The 22218-nt window shown below is 34.0% G+C and overlaps 1 protein-coding gene across 1 annotated transcript in view; it reads right to left on the bottom strand.

Moving 5' to 3' along the window:
* The window catches only part of MMRN1 (multimerin 1), an 80182-nt gene extending 58931 nt beyond the window's left edge, over positions 1-21251 (bottom strand). Inside the window, exons 1-2 of the mRNA XM_517342.6 lie at positions 21138-21251; positions 5149-6018 (exon numbers count right to left, since the gene is read on the bottom strand). Of these exons, the coding sequence (XP_517342.5) occupies positions 5149-5771 (623 nt within the window). The 5' untranslated portion in view covers positions 5772-6018; positions 21138-21251. The remainder of the gene's footprint in view (positions 1-5148; positions 6019-21137) is intronic.
* Between the last annotated feature and the right edge of the window lie 967 nt (positions 21252-22218).

The following is a 22218-nucleotide window of genomic DNA, read 5'->3' as shown; positions in this document are numbered from 1 at the left end:
CCTCTGGATGCCAAACCCATCTAATAATCCATGATTTTACAGAGTTTTATTGAGCTCTTTCTATGCACCTGGCACTGTTCTAGGCAGCAAATAGAGTAGTAATAAGACAGGCAAGGTCCCTGTTTTCATGGGATGTATTGCGGAAAGACATAAAATACACCATTGTCTATACAAGCAGAATAATTTCAAATAATTCCTACAAAGAAAAAAATAAAGGTGACAAAATAAGGAATGGCAAGTGAGAGCATAGTTAACTTTACATTGGGTGGTAAGAGAAGGTCCCTTTGAAGAGGTGACATTAAAGCTGGAGGTGCAAGTGGAACAGGAGTCCTTCATTATAAAAGGTGCAGAAAGAGCATTCCAGCAAGAGCAAAAAAAGTTTCCTTTGAGATATTAACTTGACATGTTCAATAAACAGAAAGGAAGCCAGCGCGGCTGGAGGAAATGAAGTGCAGTGATCTTGGAGTGTGACAATGAATGAAAGACCAAATTTCACACATTTTAAGACACACATCTCTGAAATCAAGAATGTGTCTTGAAATCAAAGGCATTTTTCAGTCACTAGTGGTCAGATAGCAGTTGTTGCCATTGCCTTTGAAATACTTTACCAGTTTCATTTACATTTCCTTCTTAAGTTTGCAAAAGTGATATGTGACCAAAATCTCAAAGTCTGAAAGACAAATCTAAAAATTCAAATTAAGCAAGTATGATGTCATACTTTTCCTTGTGATTAGTACCTAAAATAATGTGTCACTTACAATAATGAAGACTTAATCCAGTGAAATGCATTAATCTGACTTAAATGTTCAAAAGATCCCTCCCTTTTGTGGATCATGGATTATGGTAGACAAGAGTGGAAAGAAGTGGACCAATTAGAACACTAGTGGTGAATAATGGCAAGTAGAGGATGGAGAGAAGCTGAGGTATTTGGGATGTATTAGAGGTGTAACAAGACTTTCTGATAGATTAGATAAAAACCAGGAGGGAGAGAAAAATGCCAAAGATCTATCCAAGGTTTCTAGTTATGGAACTAGCCATTCACTGATTTGGTAAAAATTCAGATACATGTGTACAGGGGTTGGGAATTGTGGGAAAAGTTAAGTAGGCAGTTAGATTGTATCATTACCTCATTTCACCTATTATCCTCTCAAGCAAGGTTTACTGACCCCATTCACAACTGGTAGGCCATTCCCCCTGTTATACACTACAATTTCTTAAGCTTCATTCAGAATCAGCATTTGTGATTCACTGTTATTCCTCCTCTCACCTCTGCCACTGGGCTGTTGGTTCCATAAGGCAGGACATGTAGGAGTTCTTGTTCATTGTTTTACTCCCAGCACAAGCACAGTGCTGGGGACAGATAAGGTGTTCAGCAAATATTTGTTCAACATATAAATACACTAATCCTAATTTCTTATTTCCATCCTTCCTATTTCAAAGTGCTTGGTCATTGACTAACACCCACTCTGCCAGACAGGAAACCATAGGTCTATTTTGGCCAGGAGTTCCTGCAAGGCTAAAAAAAAAAAGAAGAAAAACTACAAGATGAAACAAAAATATGCCAGAATAATCCTGAATAATCTAGAAAAGAACCTGTAATAAACATAAATACTCCTTTTACTAAGAATTATTATAAAATTCCAAGAATGGTAGAAAAAAGAACAAGTATGAGTTTGTTCTAAATCAACCAGGTTTTTTTCATAAACAAATGCAAATATTTATTTGGGAAGCTTTCTTCTTTATATTCACATATTAATCCTCATATTTCACATTCAGTATGATTAAATATTGATTGTGTACCTGCTATAAAACAGAGACTTTGCTAGCTCTGAAAATAAGTCCCTATACGCAAAGATACTACAAATTCATTATGATTATTATGCAGTGTCGTAAGTGCAGTGAACAGGGGAATTCAAAGAGACCTGTAGGAGCAGTTAGGCCACCTAACTTCACCTGAGAAGGCTTCCTGGAGTTATTATTAGGTGTGAAAAGAGACAATGATGGCAAAAGAGGGCCCATTGTTAGTCAGAGGGGCAGACAGGGAAGAAAGGTGGGTTTAACAAACAGCACATATTGTACCAGAGAACCACTTATTTGAATAGCCGGAAGTGGCGGAAGATGAGGTTGGGGAGGTAGGCAGGAGGAAGATCTAGGATGGCATCGTGTGACTAACTGGGTAACAAATCTAGATTGTATTCTGGAGACAACCAATAGCCTGTGAAGCCTCACGAGCTGGGAAGTGAACTGGTCACGCTTATCCTCCCACTTGTGATAAGAGACTGTACCTGCCAAGGGAGTGTAATGTAGGAGCTGAGAGCTACAACTCCAAAGCCAGCCAGCTTGGATTTGAGTCTTTGCCCTGAGCTTTGTTAGCCAAGTGACCTTAGGTAAGCTACTTAATCCCTCTGTAAAGAAATAATGATAAAATCTTCCTCTTCTTTACGGAGTTATAGTAATGATTAAATGAGTGAATATATTCACTCACAATAGTAGAGTACTAGTAACAGATGCCATATAAGTGTTTGCTACTATTATTATTATTATTTGCCAATCAAATGAATGTACGAAGGACTTCTTTTGACCTTATCAAGGGTTTGCAGCACTGTGTTCAAAAGCGAAGGACCTAGGTTTTTCTCTAATGCCATTGTCATTTGCATGGCCTAATGAGTAAGGAATCTTGGTAATGGAAAGGATTACCAAAAGAAAACCTCAGGCTCTCCAGGACCTCAAATGAGAGAATCCCTACATGCAGTTAGTACTTTTCTATAGAAAGAGTTTAAGATTATTTTTGTTGGAAAATCCAGAGGATAAAGTTCTGTTCAGCAAGTTATACCTTTAGTATCTTGTTTTCTCATAGCACATATTAAAATTTTTTGAAGTCTGATAGGTATGTTAGTGTTTACTTTTTATAGGGAATATTCCTTAGACAGAGGAATTATTATTACTTTTTTAAATTCTGTGTAACCCAAAGCCTAGCACAGTGCTGGCACGTGATGGGCAAACTATAAATATTCATCAAATTGTTCCCAACATTTGAAAGCAAGGACCTTGGATAAAACAACTAGCATTTATTTAAAAACTAGTATTTATCAAACTATTAGTTACTAGTTCTAATTATGACACAACTGTATGCCACTTTCTATATGGTATGTAAAATTTAAATGCTATTTTAACTTGAATTGTCTCTTTTTTCTGTTTATTATATTTCCCTTTCTACTAAAAAATTCTGGCTGGGTGCGGTGGCTCACGCCTGTAATCCCAGCACTTTGGGAGGCTGAGGTGGGTGGATCATGAGGTCAAGAGATCAAGACCACCCTGGCCAACATGGTGAAACCCCATCTCTACTAAAAATACAAAAATTAGCTGGGTGTGGTGGCACACCACCTGTAGTCCCAGCTACTCAGAAGGCTGAGGCAAGAGAATCGCTTGAACCTGGGAGTCGAAGATTGCAGTGAGCCAAGATCGTGCCACTGCACTCCAGCCTGGCAAGAGAGCGAGACTCCTTCTCAAAAAAAAAAAAAAATTCTTAGCTATAGCATCTCTGAAAAGCTCACAATCGTTTCCCATGAATGTCCAAGGGTTTTACTGTAATTAGTTTTTAAAAATCTAATTACAGCCTCTAATAAAATATGATTAACAGAAATGATGCATTCAAGTGATTTAGAAAAAGCTCTCAATAAATGACATTTCTGATTATTTAATAGATAAAATCCTGTTGTCCCCCAAAGTGAGAAAGATTAATGCATGTCTGTTAAATGTTTTTTTAATGGCAAATCTACTTGTCCCAAAGTGAACATATTGTAATCTGTACTATTTGTTTTACAGTAAGCTGGGATTGTTCCAAAGTCCACCAAGTGAATACTTTTTTAGTTACAATCAGATTTACTTATATATTTTGAAAAATTCTATAACTTTTGAAATATAGTGAAAAATAGACTTGACTAATAAATAATACAGAAATAAGTAAATTCATTGGCTAGAATTCTCACCAGTGTCTCTCTTCTTCTCACCTTTATATCAGCAACAGCTTTAACCAAATGCCTTTCACATAGCAGGTGTGTCAACTTCTATTTTTAACTTGGATTTTATTTTATTATTAGTAAGATATTTAACCCCATTTTGCTCCCAAGACATGTCTGGTGTCTTGACTTTGTATTATTACATGTAAAAACTATTTGTAAGTTTAGTTTTGCAATACTAAACTTCTAGTATTCCAAACATACAGATGACTCTGAGCATTAAATGAATAAAATATTGACCCACCCAGATATTTTTTCTTTGTTTATTTTGATTTGACTATCACTTCTTTTGAAAACCCTCTTTAACAACACTCCTTTAAATTTGTTTTATTTTATTTCAACCACTCAAATTGCTCTAACTTTAAATTAAAATTAATTTGAAAAATAAGTTTTCTGATTCATCATATTCATGATGGCAACACAACTCAAAATAATCACGGTACTAGCAAAATTTGAGTTGTTGAGCACCTATTCTGTGAGGAGCATGCATCTAAGCACTTTTCATTCATTTTTATCTGAATGAGAACCCTGCAAAGTTTTATTTTTATTGACATTCCTTGTATTAAATCTGTAGTTTCCATATGAAGAAACAGAGGTTCACAGAGATCAATTGAGTTGCTCAAAATCATGGAACTAGACCATACTGAAGCCAGGATTGCACCCCTGGTGTTCTTGTTTCGATCTTTGACAACTGTTACTTTTTATAATACTGCTATTCCAATTTTCACATCTGTTCATGCCCCAATTTTATTTATTTATTTATTTTTGCCTTTCATATTGTGGGTATGGTTGGGAACACAATCAACATATCCTTGAGTTGAATTAAACTAACAGCCACTGTGGTGCTAGTTTGCTTGACAATGACTATTCTAAGTAAAACTACCTCTATAAATGAGTAGAAAAGTGAATGATTATTTCAGTTAGAACAAAATTGCTGCATTTTATTTGTTCATTTTTCCCTATTAGATAAATTAACAATAACTTTATCTAACTGAAATGGTGAAATTATAAATATGATCCAATTTCATCTTGAATTTGAAATAATTTTCTGGGAGTGAGGTAAATTTCACTTGCAATCTTCTAGACCTGATAGACAGAGAAATAACAAAAAGAAAAGAAGATTTCTTACTTTCCTCTAGTTGTTTCGAAATTTGATTTTTGGTAGTCAGTTCTTTGGCTGGAACTGCTGTCACCCCGGCTGAGGTATGTTTCCCGTGGGGCTCGATTTCCCACGCCTCCAGTGCCTCCAATGCCTCCAATGCCTCCAGTGCCTCCAACTGTGTTTAGAGAAGTTGCTTGTTCATTTGACTTTCTGGCAAAGCTCTGAAGAAATTTCAGTGTAGAATTGGAAAGGACCACTGATTCTGCTCCAGGATTGAACTTGATGCTAGCGTTGGTTGGGAGGGTAAGATTCTGTAACTTGACCACTCCTTCTGCTTTCTCTGTGGATGTGAGAGTTTGATTTCTCACACCCTCAGCAGGTGCACTTGTTTCTGAGGGAGGCAGTGTTGATTTAAGAAGACTGTCTTCAGAAGTTCTTGCCTCTGGAGTTGTAGCTATCTCCGCTGACATGTCCTGAGTGGTTGGCAGTATTTGCAAACTTTGTATTTTATTTGGAGGAACTGAAGCAGAAGGCATAGTCTTCTGAGAGTTCCCATCCTCAGGTATAGTCCAAGAATGCTTACTGTTGTTAAGCCCAATGCCCCCACTCCATAAACTAGAAAGCAGGACAAATAATCTTGCCCCCTTCATCTCAGTAGTTTGAAGCAAGGTAGCTCATGTGAAATTTGGGGACAAAATCCGTATGGCCTTTTTGATAGCTGATTCCACACTGAATCTGCTAAGACTGAGCTTTGCCAGTTTGAGATGTGTAGAGGAAACAGGTTTCTGTGTTTTGTAGTGTACTCAGGAAGTTCGGTTTCCTGTTTCTGTAGGGTTTTGTGATCTGTGACCTCTAGTGGGATGGCTCTATGGAAATGCTGAAGGGTCTCTGACAAAGCTAAGGGTAAATGGGAAAACACAGGCAATTATTATCAGGAAAACCCATGAAAAAATATGAAGTAACTTTCTTTTCCTGAGCACACCCTGGTTTCACGTTTCACTGATTTCAAAGAGAAATTTCAGGTTCACGATAGAGAATGTAAAATTTTGTTGATATAGGCTGAATACAGTTTTAACATTTTGTTCTACTACATAAAGACACTGAGAAAAGTTTTAATGATACTTATCTGCTGTGCTTTATCCAGAGAGCTGCATTTTGTTCAAGTGTATATCCACATGCATACATATAATCAAAAGCTTGTTTACAGTGTCTCTATCCTTTCATATGGTACATATACTCTAAATTATAAAACATCTATCTACATACATGTATATCTTTCTATTTTTATAAATACACTTCAGCTGTATCATTACTTAATCTCAATGATTATAAGTAATAACAGAAAAGGAAAGCATAAGTAATTGAATTAGACAGGTATACCAGGAAGTCACTTTAAATTTTGCTCCTGGAACTTCTACCAGAGATACCCACTAATGGAATAAATAATCAGAATTTTACTTCCTTTATTTTCCAATCATGATTGTCTGATGGTTGGGGGTAACCAATATTTTACTAGTAAGGGGTAGATGAAGAAAAAATGGAGTCACATAAAAATAAATTAAAATGGGATCATATAGAATGCTTTTATACATTTACTGTAGGACAAAATTATGCCAGTTGTAGGTAGCAGAGAACCAGATTTATCTGAGTTTTCTATGGGTTTTTTTCTGGTAGAGATGTTTCATGAGATTTGTCTTTAATTTCTCCAGCAAATCTCTGATCCTCAGATTTCAATTAACCTCTTATCTATAAAATTTCATATCAGTCTGTTTAAATAGATATACAAACTAAGTTATAATAGTTCATTCATTCATTCACTCATTCATTTATTTATGTATTCATGAATTCAGTAGTTACATAACCCCTCATTCTGTGCAAAGCACTCTCTTATGTGCTAGGATTATAAGGAAAACAAAAATATTCTTTGCTGTCAATTTGCTAATTGTCTGTTATGTTATTTGAAAGCTAAATCCATGTGTAACCCATCTTTCTGTCAACTTCTGTGCCAGGCATTACGCTCTTGCTAAATATTCAGTCATTGATTGTTAAACTATTATTAGATTTTATTTTTTGTTATTAGATTATTAAGTTCCGTCTTTCAAAATTAGAGAATTGGAAATCTAATGCCTGCTTGGTTATGTTTTATTGTAGATATTTTCTCTAGTCCTTATTCCTGGACACAGTGCACCAGGATTTGAAATAAGGCCTAATTCTTCCTTGAGCTACTAACTACTTGGGATTAATATTTTTTTCTTCCCTCAATCTTTGCCATTTATTTCCGTAAGTGTATTGTTGACCTACTAGAGAGTATTTATTTAAACTAAGACAATCATCAGCAACCCCAATCGACTCTGATATGGAGTAAAAAGCATCTGTTTCTCAGATATACCACAGAACAATCCACAAACCTTGCCTTAGTAAAGGAGCAAAAAGGTCCAGCAGAGACAATCCAGGAAACGATTAGTTACTAAAAAGAGCAATGAAACTGCACAACTGTCACAATACAAACATGGTTTTCAGTAGAAAGAAAAAGGCTTTACTGTGTCTTTATCTGGAAAACACAGAAGAAACTAGCTTTGGCTTATAGAAGAGCAGTAATTTCATAAAATTTAGGAAAAATATTCCTATTTATATTCAATTTTACACCAATTTTCCTAGCTTTAGTAAAAATAGATGAATGGACTGTCTTGAAGATTTACAAAACTGCCAAAATAATGACATTCACTGATTTTTTGTTTTCTTCTACAGTTTGAAAGACTGTTCAAACCTGGTCTGGCAAGTGAACTGTAGTGGTAAAATGTCACCCATTGGATCTATAACTGATAACAAATAGTTATCCAATGATAATAAAAGCTGAACAAAGCTAAGCAATTCATTTAACCACTTATAAGGTATTGACCAATAATGACTTTTGCTCACCCCATCCTAGCTTACAAGGGACCCTGAAATCAAAAGGCTAAAGGTTTTGTATCTCACTATTGATCTACTAAGCCATCTTGCGCTTTAACTCCCCAGAGAATCTCAAGCTCATTTAGTGATTTTGGGTATATGGATCAGCCCTTAATTAGAGGTATAAAATACTCCAGAAACTGTCAGAGACCTTGTCTCAAATTCTGCTTTCTGAGACTAATTAATACTCATTAAATAACAATTAAGAAAAATAATATTGCTGAGATGACTGGCTGAAGAGTACTCAGTTTACTCATTCTTCTAGATACTATTATACTAGATACTAGATACTAAAATACTATTGTTGGATTAAACTATACCATCAGTTTTGTATAACTGGACCCTGTCATTTTGCTATACCTCCCATTTCCCACTTGGTTGTTTATATTAAATTATGTTTTACCATCTTGCCATTTGTTCACCATGAATATTTTATAAGATAAAAATCATGAAATTTATTATATTATGAGTTATCAGGAGATTTTTATGTCATTTTTCATTGTATCATAAACATAGGATTCACTATATACTGCAACATGGGTTGTCTGTAGGTGATGAGATAATGGGTTTGGTTCTTTTCCACCTTATAATGCATATGAATTAATTTTCTAACCACAAGAAAAAAAAGCAAAAAAAGATTATTAAGTTAAAAGAAAATATAAATGTGAGTTAAAAGAGAATCTTAGATTGAGGAGTTCACTGTAGATGGTGCTGTGTACTATTCAAAGCATTTTTATAGCTGCAAGACTTATTCTTTGTAAAATGTTGGGGGTATGGGCTAACTTCCACCAGGTTAATAGGATTTTTCAGCAGCTGTTTTCTTCATTTTTCACATGAGAAATTCCTATTTTCTTAAAATAGTTTAAAACATCCAAAATATGATTTCATTATTACCTTCCTCCATAAGACATATCTGTCAAAAATAATAGAAGAAAACAAATTTTAGAGCTTTTTCAATTTAATGGTGTTTGAAAAATATTGAAAACCTGTCAAATTTACATGTGGACAAAGGGGGTTATCAACATACAGCAAAAGGGCTGGAGAAGAAGAGAAACTGATTTCTGCATGATTTTGATGAGTCGATGTGCTAGGTAAGTTAAATTTGGCATATTATTTAATTCTTACAAACATGTTAGGTAAGTATTCTATTCTCGTTATACTCATGGGAAGTTAAACTTAAAGAAGTTAAATAACTTCCTAGGGTAACACATTAGTAATTGTTAGAACAGATATTTATGCCAAATCCTGATTCAATAGGTATTCGGTAAATATTTGTTGAATCAGTGAACGAATAGATGAAGCTATGACCATACTCCTACGTATACTGATAACAAATGGTTTGAAGAGGGCTCTATTTCACATTATTATAGCCACACAAAAGAAAACAAAAGTAATCTAAATAAATATAATGAACTTGTTCTGGGAACACACCTTCAAAAGTCTTCTGAAATACCCATTCAGTCAGATTGCCTCCTGTAAGTGACTCCTAAAGAAAATTCAGAAAGCCCATTGTTTCTATTATTATCTATTCTCAAAATAAATATGAGAAGGTTTATTTTGAAGCTGTCACAGCCACATTAGAATAATAAACCAAAGACTGGGAGTTGTAGAATAAAAGATAATGAAGCAGTAGTGATGCTAGAAAAATTTAAGATAAGCAAATAAATTGAAAGTAAGAAAATTTAGGTTTGAGTGGGCTGGCAGGAAAGGGAAGATGGACAATTAATGAATTATATAATTCTTAATATTAAGTGAGAGAAACATATTAGTTTATCAGGAAAAAAACAACATATTTGTCCTAATATTAAAATTTTAACTTTATAAGATCATAAGGAACATACTGATAAAGAGGACCAAATGCCCCTCATGAGAAAATGAATGTAAGAATAGTTCACAGAACCATGTCATTGCTGATTTTATATTTCCCATTTAAGCAGAACAGTACCCTTGAAGTGAAAGAGTTCAAAACGCATTTCTTTTGATCATTTTAGAAATAACCATATTTTCATTTTCTTAATGGAAAGCTGTATCTGGTTATCAAGTGATTATCATTAGTGACTTCCACTTCTGGAAATATGGAATAGACATATCTCCCTATTCCTTCTGCTAAGTACATCTGAAAATATGGACATTATATATAGAACAAATAGAATAAGACTCTGAAGAGTGGAGAAAAGAAGGCAGAATGGCTAGGTGACCCAAGGAACAATGAAGCACTGAGTTCCCAAGTTTACTTTTGCCTCATTTCTGGGTACTGGGGAATTTGGCAAACTAGGAACGCCAATGGGCAGAAACCATAAAAGCCCTAATAAAAGCTCTCTTTAGGCCAAGGACTAGAGAATTGTCAGCCTGGAAAGAAGAGAAAGTTTTTAGAAAATAACCGCTCTACTCCCACCATACAGCACAGGGGGAAAAAAAAAAAGCAAAATAAAAGACAAAAGAACCCACCCTTGCCAGCAAAGTCTGAAGGGAGAATTAAACTTCCACCTCATGAGGTTATAACAAGGTGTCCCAACCCTCATTCTTCTGTTGGGGTAGTCTCAGAGAAGGCCAACAGAGGAGCCAGAAATTTCTTCATCAAGAAGCCTCGCCTGAGTACACTGCCATAGCTCTCCAAAAGCTGAGTGAAAGGAAAAGAATGAAAATCAATAGCTTTGAGGCATGGCAGGTCTTCACTGAGTGACTTTGGAGAAAAGGTCCTCCAAAGTCTAGAGATAAGGCAAGAGGTTGGAAAGATGTCTTCCAAGGTATAGAAATCCAGGGGTGGGTCTGGAAAGAAATGAGAATGTACTAGAGATTTTTTTTAAAAATGATTTTTCGTTGCAAGTAGAAGATTTTTCATTGTAAAGTAGTGTTTTAATCATCCTCTCTTCACCCCATTGGTGAAGGAGGAATTCCCACCCTAAGGTTATAAGAATGGGTGAACACATGATGTCTAGTGTTGAATTGATGAGATTGGAAGCAGTTTATACATAAACTAAAGCCCTGGGGAAGAGGACACAGCACATCACGCAGGGCCACATCAGGGCTGCACTCGGGAATACAGTGAACAATCAACAATGCTAGAAGGCGGACTTTGTAATATCAAGAGTATGAGGTGTCCCCTGGCTCCCACAGGCGGATGTGACTGGCTTGTTCGAATAATTCTGTGGGCTGGCAGGGAACTGAAACCTACTACTCAGGGATAAGCAGGAACTATGCCTGGTCCCTTTGATAAGGCAGTGGATACTGGGCTGGGGACCTTATCCACAAGAGCAGAGTGGGGAAGGAAACTTTTGGGTTAAGGCCCTCGACGCCCTCTGGTTTCAGATGTCAAGACGGCACATAATTCTGTGTCTTAATTTTAGGCCTCGTATCACACACAGTTCAGAGAGCTTTTTCTCTGTATTGTCAAGGATAAAGAGCTCTCCAGAGCTTTGCCTGTGCTCAGATCTCAAAATTAGTTGAAAGGAAAATCCTTATCACGTCCTCAAAGTATTTTAAGAGCGTGGTGAGTTAAAACTTAATGCTACAACAATTTTGGTTTATATTAGACCTAGCTCAATTACAAATTGGGATAACTCAGCTCCTACACTAAATGGCTAACAGGATAAGAATGTCCTTCTCTGAGGTAAATATTATTTACTATAGCCTTTATTATTCTTTTAAGCATAATGCCTCATACAATAAAAATTGTAAGACAAATGAAAAAATAAGAAAATGTAATTCATGGTGAAGAGAGAAACCCTAAAAAAATCAAGAAAACACCAAGATATTGGAAGTATAAGAGAGAGAATTTCAAATAACTATGATAGAATGTGGTATTGAAGATGGGCAACATGTCTGAACAGAACGGGAATTTCAGCAGAGATAAAAATTATTTTTTAAAAAGTTGAATGAAAATGCCAGGAATAAGACATGTCAAAAATGAAGAAGTCATTTGATAAGCTTAATAGCATACTGGAAATATCAAAGAAAATAAGCAGTTAGCTTGAAAATAGGTCAGAAGAGATTATCAAAACTGAAACACAAAAAAGATGAATATGTGAACGAAATACACAGTGTCTGAGATCTGTGGAACAATTTCATATGGTTTAGCACACCTATAAATGGAGGGAATAAAGAAGAAAAGAGAGACTAAATAGGACAAAAGATAATTTTTAAAAGATTTATAGGTAAGAATTTTCCAAAATTGATGAGACACAATTGATGAGTTATCAGGAAAAAAAAAACACGCCATATCACATAAAGGGGAACACAATTATAGCTGACTTTTCATTAAGTCAGATAGATGAGAGAGAGCAATAGAATTACATCTTTAAAGTGCTCAAAGGAAAAAAATAACTTGCCAACTTATAATTCTATATCTTGTAAAAATATCCTTCAAAAGTAAAGGGGAAATAAAGACATCTTTAATAGGTAAAACGTGAAAGAATTTGATTTCAGAAGACCCACCCTATAAGATATACTAAAGAAACCCGTTGCGCTAAAGAGAAACTACAGAAAAATGGAGCTAGATTGGCAAGAATGAATGCAGAGCATCAGAAAAGTTAAATATATATGTAAACAAATTTGATATTATCTTTATTATCAATTTAAAAATGTAGATAATTGATATTATCTTTATTATAGATTCAAAAAAGATGAATATGTGAACAAAATGAACAGTGTCTGAGATCTGTAGAACAATTTCATATGGTTCAACATACCTATAATTGGAGGAAATAAAGAAGAAGAGAGAGAGCATTATAATTTCATATGTAGTGTGAAATGATAATGAATTAAATTTTTTTTTAATTTGACTGTTGAGATAAAAATCACAGCAATAATGTATGGTGAGATTGATAGCATTTGTAGTTAAAATTCAAGACAGAGGAACACAAAGAGCCTGCAGGTGTGTAAATGGAATTACACAGTTATAAGTAGATTCTGATGTTATATGTGAGAAGTTAAATGTTATTTGAAAGTATACTAGAATAAATTAAAATGCATATTATAATTGTTAGAACAAAAATGTAGTTTAAAAATCAATGTAGGATTACAATGGAATATTTAGAAAGTACTCACTTCATATAAAAAGGGCAAGAAAGGATGAAAGGAGACTCAGTTAAGAACACATAATACTGAATATAAATGCACCTAGTAGTGTTTCAAAATATGTGAAGCCAAACTCACTGTAAATGTGTAGATTTATTTCTGGGTTCTCTATTCTGTTCCATCAGTCTATGGGTCTGTTTTCATGCCAGCACCATCCTATTTTGGTTACTACAGCTCTGTAGTATAATTTGAAGTCAGGTAATATGATTCCTCCAACTTTGTTCTTTTTGCTTAGAATCGTTTTATCTATTCTGTATTTTTGGTGGTTTCATTTAAATTTTAGGATTTTTTTCTATTTCTGGAAGAATGTCATTGGTATTTTGATAGGGATTGCATTAAATCTGTAGATTGCTTTGGGTAGTGTGGACATTTTAACAATATTTATCCTTTGAATCCATGAACATGAGATACCTTCCCATTTTTGTGTCACCTTCAATTGCTTTCATCAATAATTTTTTACAAAGGCTCCATAAACATACACATGTTTTCTTTAATTTGTGGGAGCTAAAACATTTGCTCTCACGGAGGTAGAGAGTAGAATTTTGGTTATCACAGGCTGGGAAGGATAGTGATGAGCAGGGGATAAAGAAAGGTTGGTTATTGGATACAAAATACAGTTAGATGGCAGAAATAAGATATAAGGTTCAGTAGCACAATAGGGTGACTGTAGTTCACAATAGTTTATTGTATATTTCAAAATAACTAGAGAAGTGGATATGAAATGTTCATAACACAAAAAATGATAAACATTTCAGGTGATCAATATCCTAATTACCTTGATTTGATAATTAAACATTGTATGCTTGTATCAAAATATCACATGTACCCCATAAGTATGTACAACCATTATGTAGCCATAAAAATAAAAAATAAAAAAATAAAAATCATGAAGCCAAAATGGACAGAATTAAAGGGAGAAATGGATAAATCTATTATCATAGTCAGAGATATTAACATCCTTCCTTTAGTAGACAAATATTCACATAATCAGCAATGATATAGAAGATTCGAACAAAATTATTAACCAATTGGACCTAATTGATACTCATAGAACATCCAACAACTACAGAACACATACTTTTTAAATGTACATGGAACCATCATTGATACAGAATATGTTTTGGGTCATGAACTATTTCTCAGTAAGTTACAAAGCATAAAAATCGTAAAGAGAATATTCTGTAAACACAAAACTGTTAAGTTACAATAAATAAAAGTAAGTGTTAAAAATCCCTAAATATTTTAAATGAAACAATATACTTCTAAATAATCCTTAGTCAAAGCAGCAATAACAGGGATGTCTTAAATATGTGTAACTGAACAATAATCAAAACGTATCAAATTTTGTGCAATTTTGTCACTTGAAATACCTATCTTACAATAGAAGAAAGGAGCCAGGCACAGTGGTTCACGCCTATAATCTTAGCACTTTGGGAGGCTGAGGCAGGCAGATTGTCTGAGCTCAGGAGTTTGAGATCAGCGTGGGAAATGTGGCAAAACCGTGTCTCTACTAAAATACAAAAAAATAAAAATAAAAATAAAAAATTAGCCAGGCATAGTTGCTAATAAAAAATAAAAGAAGAAGAAAGGGATGAAATTATTGAGGTATGCTTCCATTTTAAGTAATAGGTAAAAAAGATCAAAATTTTCCCTAAGTTAGAAGGAAGAAATAGTGGAAATAATAGCAGAAATTAATGAAACAGAAAATGGGCAAAGAAGAGAGAAAAATAATTTTTGGAGTTGATTTTTTGTAAAAATTAATATGATTAATTGACCTTTAGCAAGACTAATCAAGAAAAACAAGGGAGAAGAGATTGTAAATGTTAGAAAATAAAAGTAGAGACATTATGAAGAGCCTACACACATTGCAAGAATAGTAAGGACCCATTATGAACAATTTATGCCAATATATCTGGCAACTTAAATGAAATGAAAATATTCCTTTAAAAACTAAAACTGGTAGAAAGAGACATTTAGAAAACTAAAAATCTCCATTCATAATAAAAACTTTCCCACAAGTAAAGCTCCAGGTCAAAATGGCTTCGCTAGTAAATTCTAGTAAACATTTGAAGAAGAAACAATACAAATCTTCAGAAATTCTTTTCAAAAACAGAAAAGGAGATACCACATCCTAATCTCATTTATAAGTCCATAAAAACCTAACCTAATACCAAATATTACAAAAAAAATTTCAAGAAAAACAAAACTTCAGACCAGTGTCTTTCATTGACATAAAAGGAAAAGTATTAAACAAAATGATAGCATTATGTAAAAAGCTAATGTATCATGATCCCACAGGGGTAATTCAAAGAAGTTAAGGTTGATTTACACTCAGAAGTCAGGCAATGTTATTCACCATATTAGAATGAATGAAAGAAAGAGAGAAAGTAGAGACAGAGACAGAAAAGAGAAAGAGAGAAAGGAAAAAAGAAGGAAGGAAGGAAGGGAGGGAGTGAGGGAGGGAGGGAGGGAGGGAAGGAAATGTATGTATATACATCTAAGTAGATACCGTAAAAACATTTGACAAAACTAAACACTAGTTTATATTGAAATCTATCTGCATACTAGTAATAGAAGGCATCTACAAAGAGTCTATAGCTAACATCTTTATTATGAAACTTTGAATGCTTTTTCCCCAATATAAAAAGAAAAAACAAAAATATTTGCTCTCACAACTTATGTTCACTATTGCATTGAAAATCCTAGCTGATGCAATAAGGAATAAAAGAAATTAGCAGGATGACTGGAAAGGAAAATGTAAAGTGCTGTATTATATATAAATGACTTGTCTGTGTACATAAAAATTCTACGTAATTCTCAGAGTTTTTAAAGCGGGGTGTGGTGGCACACTCCTGTAGTCCCAGCTACTTGGGAGGCTGAGGCTGGAGGATCACTTGAGCCCAGGAGTTCTAGGCTGCACTGTGCTCTGATTGCACCTGTGAATAGCCGAGGAATGTCAGCTTTGGCAACATATCAAGACCCTGTCTCTATAAAAAGGAAAGAAAAGAAAAAGAAAAATAATTCACGATTAGTGAATTTAGGCAAGTTCACACGATAAAGGATTAATATTCATGTATTAATCGTAGTTCATATGCTAGCCACAAGCAATGGGAACAGCAATTCATTAAAGTTCCATTTATAATGGCATCAAAAACCCATCAAAATCTTGGAATAAACAAAATTTTGCAAGATTTTTGCAGTGTAAACAACAAGATATTGCCAAAAATTTTTTGAAACACCCGAATAAGTGAATATGCCAAGTTCAAGGACTGGAAAACTTGATATTTTGAAAAGCCCATCCTCCTCAAGTTTATTTATACCTTCAATACAATATTAATTAATCTTAGCAGATTTTTGTTGATTAAATTTCTAAGCAATGCTAAAATTAATAAAGAAACACATTGGATCTAAAAACTCAAACAATTTTCCAAAAAAATTGGATAGATAATACTACATGATGTCAAGACGTAATCTACAATAAGGAAAAATACTATAATATTGGTGTAAAAATAGAAAAATAGACCACCGGGACAAAACAGTCCAAAAATCAATCTATACCAATTTTGGACAAAGGTACCAAGTCCATTCAATGGTAAAATATCTTATTAAATAATGATACTGGAACAAATATGTGAATTTAAAAAAATGAACCTTTACCTTGAACCCACTCCAAATCCAAAAATTAATTTGAGATGTTTCATAGATTTAAATATAAACATTAAAACCATACACCTTGTAGATGCAAGTATAAGGAAATGTCTTCATGGTCTTGGTATAGAGAAAGATTTATTTGATAGATACGGAAAACATGAACCTTTTAAAAATAGTTGAAACACTGCATCTCCTCCAAATTTAAAACTTTAGTTTATCAAAGGACATAGTTGAAAACAAATTGGCAAGCCACATCTTGGAGGAAAATAATAGAAATTTAGATATTTGAACAAATTACTCCATCCAAACTATAAAATGAATTCTTATAAATTAATAATGAAAAGACAAGCAATCCAATTAATAAATTGTCAAAAGCCCTGAACAGACACATCACAAAGGAAGATACACAACTGGCTAACAGACATGTGAAAAGATGTCCCAGCATCTTTAGTGATCAGAGCAAAACAAAGCAACTAAAACTATACTGAGATACCATTTCACACCCATTAAGAGACCTAAAATTTACAAAGCCTCATAGCACCAAATGTTGGATGGGAGTGGAGTGAAGCAATCAGAACTCATACATTTCAGGTAGAATAAAATGGTACCACCACTTTGGAGAATTGTGCAGCAATTATAAAGTTGAAAATTCATGTCATCCATGATTCAAGAATTTTGCCTGAGATACTTACACAAGGAAAATAAAAAATGTGTCCACAAAAAGACTTGTTCAAGAATATTCGTAACAGCCCAAATATAAGAGAATATCAAGAGAAGAAGATATAAACAAGGAATGGAATATTACACTCATACAATGAAATAATATTCTGCAATGAAAAGGAATGAACACTGATACATGCAATTACATGTATGAATGTCAAAAATCAATATGATTACTGAGAGATTTGAGATGAAGAATAATGCTTATGTTATAGTTATATTTATATGAAGTTCAAGAGCAAGAAATACTAATTTACAATGATAGAAATCAGAAGGAAGTTTCTTCTGGGGAGGAGAGGAGGAAAGATTGATTGGATAGGGACATGGAAAGTATTTCTGGGATGATGAAAATATTTTACATCTTGCTTTCGGTTGTAGATTCTGAGTAGATGCAATTGTCAAAACTCATGAAACAGAACACCTAACAGCTGTGCATTTTATTGTGTATATATTACACATTAAGTTTTTAAAGTGAAAGAAAAGAATTTAATGAAAATGTAATAAAGAATGTTTGCCTCTTCCTATCATTGTATTCATCTTTCTTAAATCAAGTATTCAATCTTTTGCTTACTGAATACAACACATATATATTCTTCTGGACAGCAGCAATTATCTACAGCACAGAGAGTCAACTTAAATTGAACTGACATTTATCAAAGACGTAATATGACTAGGACATTAAATGGAGGGAAAAAATGCAGAAGAGCATTAAGAAAACTTCACTGTTAAAAGTGTTCGACTAAAATTTAAGTTTTCTAAAACTAGGTCAGTAGTCTTTCTATACCTTACTCTGTCTTCATTCATGTCCTCTTAAAATCACCTAAATGCACATAAATTTAAAACTGAGAAGATTTTTTCTAATTTTATTAAAGAAGGAAAATATGTTCAGTATTGTTCTTAAGATTATATATATTTATATATATACTGTTATACAAAATAATATTGATAGAAATGTTTCAATATTAGGAACATGGATTTATAGAGACAACAACAATAAAAACTCAAAGGAAGTAGTCGAATAGCAATCCAAATTCTCTTTTTTACATGACAAAACCCACTTAAGGTAGTAAAATTAAGAGACAACAATATCCCCCACTCCATATCATAGTAATTAAATTAAAGACGTATGGTCATTCTAGTGAATGTGATTGTGATACATCAACATCACCAAAATACTAACGTAATCTTTCTGAGAGGGTTATTTAGCTTAAATTTAGAGAGACCCCCGCTGCTGATAAACTTTCATTAGTAATAAATTTAAGGTATAGATATTGGAAACAAGTGTTATGATCAAAGTGAAAATACAAAATAGCCCAGAAAGCACTTTACATTCATCTGAAATATTTTCAATAATAGTTAATGCATAAGTTATTATACTAGACTCATTACTGTTTAGCTCTGAAAGGCTAACTATAAGTTTAAAGGTAGTGCAGCCAAAGCGAATTCAGTACACAACTTGCAACAATATATTAATGAATTGAAGCAGGTGTACAGCACTTAATTGGGCAAAAATATGAATCAATACTAGATGAATCAATACCAGAGTTGTAGTAACAGTACTGACTAGAAAAGACTTCTTCCATTCACCATGGGCACCTTTGACAAACACAAAACGGCTTTAATGAATATTAAATAATATTCTTTAATTAATATCAATAATATTCTATCATCCTTCATTTACAAGAAAATGAAAAGGCATATAATTCTTTTATACACACATTAGAATTCATACAAAATGAGAACACCTGCTTTTACAGTTAGAAGAAATCATTTTTAACAAAACAAGTACATACAACATTCATTCTCAACTTGTGGAGATTTTGTATGTCATGACTAGAAAACGGCCACATTCTGTTGGAGTCCTTTAACACCTCAAAATAAGCAGGTCCTACATTTAAGAAATGTGTTACAAATGTATTTGCTTAAAATTTACAAATGTAGTTTGAGTTTTGAAGTAAGTATGTGCCAGATTGGAATTTAAACTTAACTAGATGCTAGCATATGCCCCAATAAAATTAAGAAGTTGCCTCCACTGGCAGTTAATTTGTTGCTTAGCTTACTGTATGCAAACTGTGTTATCATTGGTTAAATTAAAGAAATTAGTCACTGCAAAAGTTCCAGTGAATACAGGCAAAGCAATTCTGCAGATTTGCATTAAAGGAGCCAACAAATGCCTTACCCTTAATTTATCAGTGCTTCTGCTCCTAAATCCCAATAGTTATTACATTTATCGACTTTATGAAAGCACATAGTTTTTCTCACATTTTTATGGACTTCTTCCCTCCCAACCCTTTAACATTTCTTTTAGAATTACATGCTGTGCAGTGTAGAAAGAAATATGAGGATCAAGCCTGAGACTGTTTTTTAACATCCCTGCTGTCAGGGATTGCTGATGTGGTCTTAGACACATTTCTTGATCTTGCCAAGCCTCAGTTATCTCCTCTGTATTCTTCTTCCCATGATTACATGGGTCACTGCCTAGGACTGTTCCATACAATGTAAAGCGAGATATTGGTAAAAAGGAGAGATGTTATATAAGAAACCAAGGCTATAATTTATCAATTCTTAAATGTCCATTATGTTTTCTCTCCTCTCATCATGAGAAGGGACTGGACTCACCTATCCTTGAATTTCTTTGATCTTCAAGGCAAAGTTATTCTTACTCTAAGCACCACAGAGCCTTCTATGTGACTCACCTTTTCTGTAAATTCTTGTTGGACAACTTACAGATTTTCTGAATTTTCTGATGCCAATAGAAGGGCAGATTAATACTGATTTCCTTCTTTAGGTAATTATAGTAGGTAATGGTTAACTCTTTGTGCACTGATTTTGTGCTAAGCACTCTATTAAGTGGCATATAAGCTATAATATCTTTTTTTAATTTCTCTAAAACTCTTGTGACATAGTGACTCAGAATCCCCATTTTAACAAGCAGTCAAGTAACTGCCCAAGATATGGCAGCTGAGAGGGGACAGAACTGCCATTTAAACCCAAATCCTTTTGCTTTAGGGCTTAAACTCAACCTTCTCCCCCAACTTAACTGATTTCATGTTTTAATTTAGATTCTTAGAAATTGTGTTGACACAAAGAAGTCAATTTCTGCTACATTAGAAAACATGTAAACAGCTAAACCAGAGTTTGGCTTCAAAAGAAAAGCAGGCAGCTATATTTGTAAGTGCACCAATTGTCCTCCCCCAGGGTTTCTATACCCAGAGCAGTCAGAATATCTGTAAAATTAAAACCAGCATCATACCATGTCCAAAAGATTAACAGTTCCACAGTACAAAGTTTGTTGATTTAGTAGTGGATTCAGTCTGTCAATCAAAATGCCATAAACAATAACATGATAACAGTTTTCAACATAAATGCTTTTCTTCAGGCTATTTTCACATGTCTTGTTGAATTCTGCCAGAACATTTTCTCTACACATTCTTACTGCATTCTAAGTGCCCATTATAAAGGAAAATTATGCTTTTTTTTAAAGACAGTGTATGTTACACAAAGAGCTAAACTACTAATACTTGAAATAGACCTGTAATCTTATTTGAAGAAACATTAACAAAGTTCTATCTTACAAAAATAAGCAAATGTTAATTTAAAAAATTATCGGTAGCTCTTACCTTAATATTCTTTGCCCGTGGTTATAACCAAATGCTAACATCAATAGAAGCAGAAACCTCTTGGCCTCTCTGTAGCCTGTCTCCAAATATTCACTTATTCTCAGAAGCAGAGAAAGACAAGTTTGAAGAGGGCGGGGAGAAAACCACCCTTACAATAGCCCTGCCATTATTCTCTCAATGAATGCCTAGCAACAGAAGTCCAGGGACCTAGAAACTAAGATGTCTGAGGGCACTGACCCTCAGCCTGCCTCACGTCCTTTCAGTGTAGCTAGGATCCTAGAGCTCTTACTAAAAAGTGTTATACAACCTGAAGGTTTAGCTGCCACCATGATTAAAGTGTTCAGAATAATGTTACGGCTAAGATAATTTTCTCAAAAATATTGATGGTATTATATCTTCTTGATTAACAATACTTCAGCCAGTACTGAAAATAGGCCTAATAGATAAATCTTATACATTAAGATTTAAATGTTTAATTCCACCCAGTTTAGAAACAAAACAAAAAAATCATGGAAGCTGGGGTAATCTCCTGCTCTAGCTTTTTGATTAACAAGATTATTGCAACCCTGGATTACATTCCTGAGAGCATTTCATAGTCACCCACAAGTCATTGATAAAATCTCCAAGACTTAGCTAAAGTATTTTATAATTTCTTATACAGCTTCTTTAAGTGGATGGAAAATGAGTTACCACAGTTTGTTTCATAAGAAAACTTCAGTCAGCTCTAGTGAGCTCAATCTCTTGTACTTAGAGTCCTTCTCTGTTGCAACATTTGTCCTGTTTCTTCTGTTGAGTAACCAGACCTTCCTCTCCGAATTGGTGGTGAGGAGGGACTTGTGCTTTTGTTCATCTTTTTAATACCAAAGGTCCAATCTTGCACATGACAGGTGATTGATAAGTGTCTTGAATTGAAGTGACTTCCTATTTGCTTTTGTAGCTCAAAGTGGTGGAAGCTGTGACATAAGTTTGAGTTCTTCCCCATATGTATTTTGCTCTCTTATGGATTTTTCACTGATCAGCTAAGACTCCCGACTAAGCACGTTGTTCATTGTTGACAAACAGTCTCAGGCTGTTCACTGCT

The sequence above is a fragment of the Pan troglodytes genome, chromosome 3, assembly GCF_028858775.2.
Source record: "Pan troglodytes isolate AG18354 chromosome 3, NHGRI_mPanTro3-v2.0_pri, whole genome shotgun sequence".
Lineage (NCBI taxonomy): Eukaryota > Metazoa > Chordata > Mammalia > Primates > Hominidae > Pan > Pan troglodytes.
Note: the sequence above shows the minus strand (reverse complement) of the source record. Positions and strands in the feature narration are given on the sequence as shown.